This window comes from Phaethon aethereus, assembly GCF_964289735.1.
Source record: "Phaethon aethereus genome assembly, chromosome: 2".
In the NCBI taxonomy this organism is placed as follows: Eukaryota; Metazoa; Chordata; class Aves; order Phaethontiformes; family Phaethontidae; genus Phaethon; species Phaethon aethereus.
The window spans coordinates 2,681,273-2,690,216 of NC_138582.1; the positions used below are offsets into that span (position 1 = coordinate 2,681,273).

At 50.0% G+C, this 8,944-nt stretch overlaps 1 protein-coding gene across 1 annotated transcript in view; it reads right to left on the reverse strand.

Moving 5' to 3' along the window:
- Positions 1-6,508, reverse strand: part of ADGRB1 (adhesion G protein-coupled receptor B1) — a gene marked incomplete at its 3' end in the record, with an annotated part of 218,255 nt that extends 211,747 nt beyond the window's left edge. Inside the window, exon 1 of the mRNA XM_082015056.1 lies at positions 5,139-6,508. Coding sequence (XP_081871182.1) covers positions 5,139-5,886 — 748 coding nt within the window. The 5' untranslated portion in view covers positions 5,887-6,508. The remainder of the gene's footprint in view (positions 1-5,138) is intronic.
- Between the last annotated feature and the right edge of the window lie 2,436 nt (positions 6,509-8,944).

An 8,944-nucleotide genomic window follows, 5' to 3' on the forward strand; every position in this document is an offset into this window, starting at 1 on the left:
AGGGACAGCCCCATCAGGAGCTGCCCATATGGGTCCCGCAGGGATTCACTGCAAGGGACAAAGTGGTGAAGGTCCCTTGTTTGCCAGGTGTCAGGCTCTGTTCAACCTCCTCTTCCAGGAGCTGTGAAGTGGGCATCAGCTCTTGCTCACAGCTGTTGAGGTTTGGCCTTAAGATGAGGAGATTTCAGGTAAAAGCCCCAATGCTTTTAGCAGGGTAATACAGGAAAATTTCACATGTGAGCAGAAACCAGCAGTTCCTTGGCCCATGTTTTGCTGGTGATCTGTCACTGTATCCTAGCTCTACTCTCAAGTCTACAGACTAGACAGCAGCGGCAGGCAGAGATGTTGAAGAAAGAAGCTGGAAAGCAGCACACCTTCCCCAAGCACATTCAGCAAGTCCAGGCCAGGAGGAAGGAGAGGCAATGAAATTGCACCAATTCGACTCCCTTTGCCATTTGGTTGGCAAATCCAAAACTGAGACAAATCCAAAGCCAAACAACTTCCTCGGCAAGCCCAGCTGTTCTTTGGGCCTGGGGGACTCCTGTGGGAGGAAGGAGCTGAAGGCATAAAAGAGAGGCTTGATAGCCTGCCCTGGGAAATTTACTCACAGCTCTTTATCAGTCCCCGAGCTTTCACGGTCACTAAAGCTCGCCACAAACATAGGCAATGACTTATCAAGTTATTTCTGCCCTGGGGGAGATTCAAGTGGAGGAGAGCTGTGCCACACAACATGATTCCTGCAGCAAGGAGGATGGCAGTTGATTCGTTTGTCCCTATGCCTCTGGCCCCTCTTCCACACCAGGGACCCCCTTCAACAGTCACTCTGACATAAGTCCAGGCAGAAGTTCAGTCCTGCTGAGAGGACATCACCTTTCAGCCAGCAGAACTGGCCAAACATGAAGTAAAGCTTCCCAACAACAACGGGGGCTTGGAGGATGTGTCCTACAGTGAGAGATTTATGGAGTTCAGCCTACTTAGTGCAGCCAAGTTTAAGAAACAACTTGTTCATGTGTCTATAAATGCATCTCCAAATAGTCGAGAATGGATGCTAGATGACTTCCTAAATCTAGCACACAGAGGTAGAAAAACATCTAAGGGCTGGAAGGTGAAACACCACTAACAAAACAAAAGTCATGAGCATGTGTGAGGAAGGAGGGTCTGCATTTGTTCAGAGCTATGAGGACAGCAAACCAGTGGAAAAGTTTATCAGGAAAGGCAGAAAAACCCCTGCGCTTCAGACTAGCAATATCTTGATTCAGGTTTTTCAGAACTAAGAAGCTCCATTTAATCTCAGTTTCAAGTTCTGTGTTGAATTTGTGAAATTCTCTGGCCAAGACATGAAACCAATCAGATTTGTTCATGATAAAAATCTTTCCAGCCCTGGAGACATCTACTTTACCAGGGAGCAAATAACATTTCAGGGCCACACATTTAACCCTGTTTTGCAGTCAGCATCTTGGCTCCCTCCAAGATGAGGATATGAAGAGCAGAAGGACCAGAGCGTGCTTGTTATCTCTGTGGGCCACTGAAATGTGACAGCACTGCAATGGTCTTCCAGGAACAGATTACATGGAGACAAGACTAATTAGACATTCGTTAAGTGCCTAACTCAGCACAGCACTAAAGTACACATTTAACCTTCTCTCATTAAAGTGTCACATTAGCATCTCTTTTAAAGCTCCATCTCTGATTCCACTGAAGCCAGCTCACATTTTGGAGGGTCACCAGGATTTTCAGACCATGAAGTCCCAACACCCCGTGTTTCAGGAAGCTTTCCCATCTTCATCCTCCTGGTCCTCTACCCCAAACTGATGTGGCAGCCTATTCCAGGAATGCCAACTTACATTCTTGAAAGAGAATTCACCTTATCAGGACCTACAGCTGGTTTCTGCCTTCTTCCCATGTTGCCCCAGTTAGCCAAGGGAGATCTGACATTGGCCAAAAATATTTCCCCTCTTGAATTGTCTTCTCCTAGAAAAAAATCCCCTTTTCAAGCCTTCCCAGAGCAGAAGCTTGAGGCAGCTGCAGCAAGGAAGGGAGATGTGGGGGGTGGGCTGCTGCCACCAATACATTTCCAAGTGTGTCTTTCTGATCACCAGGACATGTGCAGCAAGACACCAAAATATCTCCTACCGTCTCTGCACCCTAACAGATTCTTCCCACCACTGCCCGCTGTAACCTCTGCAACGTCTGTGTGGAACAGCAAGTGCAAAGAAGGTGTCTCATTAAACTTGGGAAGCAAACCTGGAGTGGGATCTCCTACCTCCAGACATTGAAGAACAGATGCTGCGGACAAGGCAGGTTTGCTTTGGCAGAGTCACTTTGTAATTGTAGTCACTGTAACTTGTAGTCACAAGTCCCATTGTAAATGTCGACAGACATCCCTGTGTACCTGAACCAAGTGCAAACTCATTGGCCATGAGTGAAATCAGGCTGTCAATTAGGTTTCTTGAGTGTTTCTTGACCCTCTGTAGCAACAAGGTCAGTATGCCCACTTTTCCACCATGACCTGAAGATCTGTGGCCTGGGTTGGCAGAAGTTCATCTTCCAGCTCTGCTCTTTGGCCAGCAAAGCCAACGTCCAACCCAACAGATCTACTCTTAGACTGCTCTTGAGTGATTTCGGAGAGCAAGGAGAGGACACCATCTAATCCATCACACAGACACATATATGCAATCTCCATCCTTCAGTATACCAGTGCCCAGGGATGAGGAGTCAATCTTTTCAAAGGGATCTCACCCCACAGACTCTGTGAGCCAAAGCACAGCTGCTTCCAAGGCAGCATCTCATTGCAGCCTCTGTAGATTTGCACCCACCCATTTGCTTTGGAAATATCCCAGGTATAGAAAAGGCACATCAGGAAAAGTCAGGCTCCACATTTTGGCGTGGTATTTGGGTGTCTGGCAATTTCTTATGTGCCTTGAAACTCATCAGACTAGATTAGGACAACACATGCACGCACCCTTGTTCAAAGATGAAAGTGTGAAAACAGGCCCAGCAACAACAAATGACTCGAGAAGGAGCAAGGGGCAGAAAAAATGCTTGTGGGAAAAAAAAATGTTACATATACAATCAGGACAACAATGAGAGCAATAATCAGCATCAGCGCTTGGAAATCAGGAGCCCTATCAAAATATTCCACCCACAAAATGCTGTTAAGGGATCGCTGGCTCTCTGTCCAAGTTGGATCTCGCCTCCATCTTCCTGATCAAGCTTTTGCAAAAATCAAAACAGACACAGTGGCAGACAGAGCAGCACATGGAGAGGCTGGGCACCCTGCAAGCATCATTTCTATGTAGATGGCATCCCACCAGCGAAGAAGATAATTCTGTGTCTTCAATATGGAGCAGATGTGAGCAGCCAGCAAAAAATTATCTACGCTCTCTACAAATATTTGACACCCAAAAAGGATTTTGATTCAGTCACCTTTGAGCCTCTTTCATATTTATTCTCTGGGAACATTCAAGCACTCAAACTGGACTAGGAGAGATCTTTACAAAAGCCAATATTAAGGTTGAATGCTTCAGGATTTGCTGAAAATCTTATTTCAAATTTCACCTTTGGTTGCAATGAAAAAGGTCACGCTGCTTGAGTTGAATGCATAAATCATCCAATCAGTAAATGCAAGGCATGACACATGACTTAACGAAGCTCGCATCACTCCAAAGAGGCAGCCAACACGGTACTCCTCGCAAGCTGTTCACACAGGAGAAAAGGGCATTGCAAAGAAATCTGAAATCTGGAGAGCGAATATGGCCATGTGCTCATCGCCAGGGAGGGAGGCACGGCTGAAGAACTAATTTGCAGGATTTATGGCTCGGCTGTGTGCCTTCATGTATTGATTCACAGATCAGTGAGAAACAAAATCTCCCCCAAAATACACTGACGAAAGCACTAATACCTGATCATATACTGATCTCTCAGCTAACATCAGACTATGATCTGCAAGAAAATCACGCTCCACGGCTTGGGCCTGTGCCTGGTAACTTCCTTCTTACTGCAAGCAAATTTAGCTCCTTCCCTCCACCTTGAGAACCCCCCCCCCGATTGGGGGTGGCCGCACAAGCCAGGCAGGAGCCCCAAAACCCAGACCCGGATGGATGCCAGCTTTCTCCCGGTGGCAGAGGACATTTCAATCCAGCACCCGAAGAAGAGGAGACCCTAGGGTAGGGGTCAGGTGCAGCTCTAAACCTTGCCGAATTGAGGCTCCCCTCCCCCTGCCCAGATTCCCATTCAGCGTCCCACCTCCGCTTTACCTAACCTGCATGCTGGCAGGTGGGATGGCAGCTGAGAATAAACACATCAGAGAGGATCTGACACAGGCGCGGAAATAAAGCATTTGTTTTCGGGCACCCTGATTCCCTTCTGCTTTGCATGGCACCGTAACACCAGCGGAGACCGTGTCGGACCTCTGGAAGAAGCATTTCCCTCCCCAGACCAGTGCCCAGATCAGATCTCGGGAGCATCTGACCCTTATTCATAGCCCTTTTTGTCATGCCTTTTCCACCTCCCTAGTCCCTTTCCAGCCCAATACCATATTCAAGATCATCATTAAAACACTGATGAAATACCTGAGGAATGAGCCCCAACAAAGGCACCAAGTAACCCTACAGAAGCAGCATGGTGAATTTTTCTGAAAGCCTCCGTATGGAAAACGACGCTGAGAACAAAATGAGTGTGCCTTCTGTTGCCATTCCCTTGAACCAGACCCGAGAATTAAGTTTTTCCCATGAATTAAAATGGTTGGTAGGGCTGCTGAGTGCAGCCTGCCTCGGGAGGTAGCTTGGATCCTGCCTTCTCTAGGACGTCTGTAATTATGTTGGAAAACTGCTCACCCTCAGGTAAAACTCTCCCTTCAGCAGCTCTGGGGCTGCACGAAGTAAAACAAGCACAGCACAAGCCCCAGGAATGAATGAAAATTTTAGGTATTTTTAGGGGAAGCTGCTTTGCAATTCCAGTCACAGGCTCATAAAGAGCCACCGAGGGTTACCAGACCTGCCTGTCGATTAGGAAATAAGGTTTTCATACCAGGCACCCGCAGACGCAGACACAGAGCTGATGGGGATGGTGTGAGACCCGGGAGAGGGAGACCCCAACCAGCCCTCCCTCCCCAATGCCCCCAGCCGCCCTCCACTCACCCAGGAACTCCACTCCGCTGCTGTCCTTGGGGCTGCTCATGCAGTTCTCCAAGTAAATTCCATCCTTATAGCAATCTTCCTTCTTCCTCGTGAGCCCCAGGATCTCGCTGGCCTGATCTAGGACCTCCCCTCCTGAGCAAGAGCATGGGGTCTGCATAATGCCACATGGGTGGGAGCTGCTGCTGATGGCCAGGCATGCATCCAGCCACTTGCAGAGCATCTGGCAAGCAGCTTTGCTAGGGTTCCTGTTGCCCACCACAAGGTACTCCACTGAGAAGTCCCTCTCCTGAGCCTTTGTGGGCTTCCACCGCACAGGCCAGCTCTCCACCCCCGGTGGTGCGGTCTGCTTCATCTGGAGGAACTGCTTGTTGGACTGGAGGAAGGCATAGCGGGTGGACCCATCACAGAGCTTCAACACATCATCAAAGCTCTCCATGCCCAGGTAGGTGCGGGTGGACTCCAGGAAGGAGTCGAACTGGTAGGTGCGGATGTGTTGGTGGTCACATACGCCAGTAGGTTTTAGGATCTTCATGTACAAAGTGTACCTCCGAGGGTCAGGGTTCTGGATAATCCAAGAGCAGAGAGAGGAGTTCAATGGGAAGACGGCAAAGGAGGAGAAATACCCAAAGAATTTCCCCTGGACCAAAGTGGTGCAGGGAGTTTGTGCCAGGTCCAGAGCGACCACGGTCCACACAAAGTAGAGTGGTGATACCAAAAGCAGGTTCAGGGCAGATCCAATGCTCCTCATCCTAGGTCTCTGGTCCTCTGGAACTCAAAGTAAATGTCAAGCAGGCGCCAGATCCTGGACATAACAGGGACCAGCTTAGAGGAAAAGTGAGAGTTTAAGAGGCTCTGGATCTGAAATCAAGCCAATCCTCCCATGTCTGGATTTGAGCTCCCTCCTGTGGCCATAAACAACACCTGGAAAAAGAGGGAAGGGAAGGAGGAGGGGAGAGAAAGAGAAGAAAATGGGATTTGGATTTTTTTGTCGTTGTTGTTTTTTTATTTTATTTTATTAACTCTTTGCAAGGCTAAGAATCCACACAGCATCCCCAGTCCAAGCACACCTCGTTGAGGGAAGATGCAGCCCCACATCACCATCCCCATGCAAGGTTTGGGGGTATCCTCATCCCCAGGATGCCTTAACTCCCAGGAGGGCCCCATTTGTCACACACAGTGAGGCACAACATAGGTGTGACCCCTCTTTCCCTGTGCCCTCTGACCATGCAGAGCCCCTCTGCTCAGCTGAGCAGGGCCTTTGCAGTGATTTCTAACCATCTGCCCAAAGCAAACTGCCTTGATCTCTGTTTTAGGGAGCTTCCACCCCTCTCGATCCCAATGGATCCAGGATGCTGGTTCAATGCAGACTTCAGGCTGCACCAGGGGAGGGTCCACCTGGTCAGCCGGGCTCTGCCTCCTCTCTTCCTCCTGCTAGCCCTGGTTTTTTTGCTTCTTTCTGTCTCTCCTTTTCTCTCTCCTTCCTCCCCTTCCACCAAACCAGTGCTAGGGAAGGGAGTTGTTCAGTACCCCGACCCTGATCTAACCCCGAGCCCAGACAGGAGGCCGGGGAGGAAGGAGCCATGCACCCAGTACAAGAGGAAAAAAAGGTGGTAGAGGCAGATTTTCAGTCTTCCCATATCCGGCGGCCACCCCAACTTTCAACCCTGTGTGCAGGACACCCCAAAGCCTGTGGTACTGTAGCTGGTGATAGAGCATCTCCAGAGAGTGAGTCCTCCCTGTCAGCCCCAGGACTTCCTTCAGCCCCCAAAGCCCCTTCAGCAGAAATAACATCCATCCTGCATTGCCCTATGGGACCTGTTCCCTGCAAGCCTTTGTAGCCCAGATCCCCTCTTCAGCCCAACTGCCCAGACCTCTGTGCCCCTCTCCACACCAAAGAGACTCCTACACTCTCTACGATCTTGCAAGTCTCCCTCTTTCTCACCCCTCCTGTGGTCCCTTCCTTCCATCTCCCCTCTTTCCAGGGAAGAAGGAAGAGGGAGAAACACCATCAGTAGCAGGACTCTCTTTGTCTTGTATCCCCTCCCCAAGCAGTAAGCACTCCCGTGTTTGGGGAGGTGGCCTATCAACAGATGCAGGGATTGACAGGCAGAAGGGGCAGACCCTTAGCTTGTGGGGCAGAGGTTCTCCCACTGCTGGGCATACAGTCATGACGTCTTTTCCTTCTCGCCCTTCCAGACATTTCCTTCCCTGTCCTCCTGGCTCACCCCAGGTAGAGAAAATCAGGAGTTTCCCCTTGGGTGAGGCTTGCCCTGGCATTGCAACACTTGCTGCCTCTAAAACAGGGCTGCTGCCCAATTTCAAAAGGACAGATCGGACCCCTGGGAAGAAGGTTTCCCCTACCAAGTCAGACTACTGCCTTCATTTCAGGAGCCTCCATGGTCCACAGATCAGTGAAAAGCAAGTGCTCAGGGCCTCTGCATTGAAGCCTGAGTGCAAGCAGCCCAACTGCTGAGATGCTAACATTGTCCTGGGCTGAAATCCCAAAATAATTCAAATCATCTGGGATGTGTTTGTCCGTGGTCAGGACATGGTGGCACTTCCAGGAAGGAATTAGGGTGAAAGTCTATGGAGAGAGGCACCTGCTGCAAGGGAGGAGGGAAAACACACCTTTTCCACTGCAGCCGTTCACCATCCTCACAGCCCCATGGTGTCTACACTGCTCATCCCTAGTCCTGCCATCTCCCACTCCGCTGTCAGGCTCTGCTTTCCGACACTGCAAACAGAGGAAGCTTCCACAGCAGCCATACAAATTCTGAGCAAATCTACAATTCAGGCAGATATACGTGATCCCAGGAGAGACTGAAAAATAAGAGATGAAGCCCACAGACCATCCTCTGCATCTGGGAAGAGATAAGAAGCCAAATGCATCTCCACATTCACCCTGTGTTTCGGTCCTCACTGTATATCATAGTTTTGTCTCTGCGTTTCCCCTCTTCTCCAAAAACCCATTTTTTCTAGGGAGGAAAGGGTTAGGTAACTCGAAAGTTACATTGGCTATTTGCAAACTGTTTGATCTGAGCTTCACATCACTGCAGGCTCTGCCAGCATATTCCTGAGTGACTGTTAGACCTGACACGCACCAGCATGGAGTCCAAATGCATTTACAGTTAAATTTTTTAGAAGTCAGGTCCCCACTCTTGACAGCGCTTTGCAGCCCGCAAAGCTCTGCAGTGCAAACCTCCCCGTGCCAGACTTCTGCCTGCCTTGGGAGCTGGATTTCAGGAACGCAGCCGGCTTAGCGGGTGCAAAGCAGCGCTCGCTTGCAACCGACACCACAGGCATCAACCAAACTTCCTATAAATTTCCCGAGGTGACCCTGATTAGCAGGTTGCCTGCAAATGGCTGTGAATGCCCTAAAAACCAGCTTTGGTAAGTGAAAGGTGCTTGCTTAGCTGGGACTCCGAAAGCGACGGCTGGTTCCCCTCTCCCTCGCTCAGTGCCTGAGCAGCTCATGCTGTTTGCAAGCGGACACAACCTTGGCAAGGCCAAAGTCTATCTGACCTTCACACCGACGAGCCAGCCGGGGATGATCTTAACCTCTGGTCCAGACCGCGAAGAAACCTGCCTCTCCCGGTTGGAAGCAGGAGCCAGCGGTGCCTCCATAGCAACGAGATGATGAGGAGACAGGGCTAGCGCTGAGATCTGGTCCCTAACAGTGACTTCAGCACGTGGGATTCAGCCCAAGCCTTCTGCCCTCCACAAACACAATTTTTCTCACGTTGGCCACAGACCTGCTACTGAATGAGGATGCAGCGAGCACAAAATGCATCCCCCGTCACCACCCC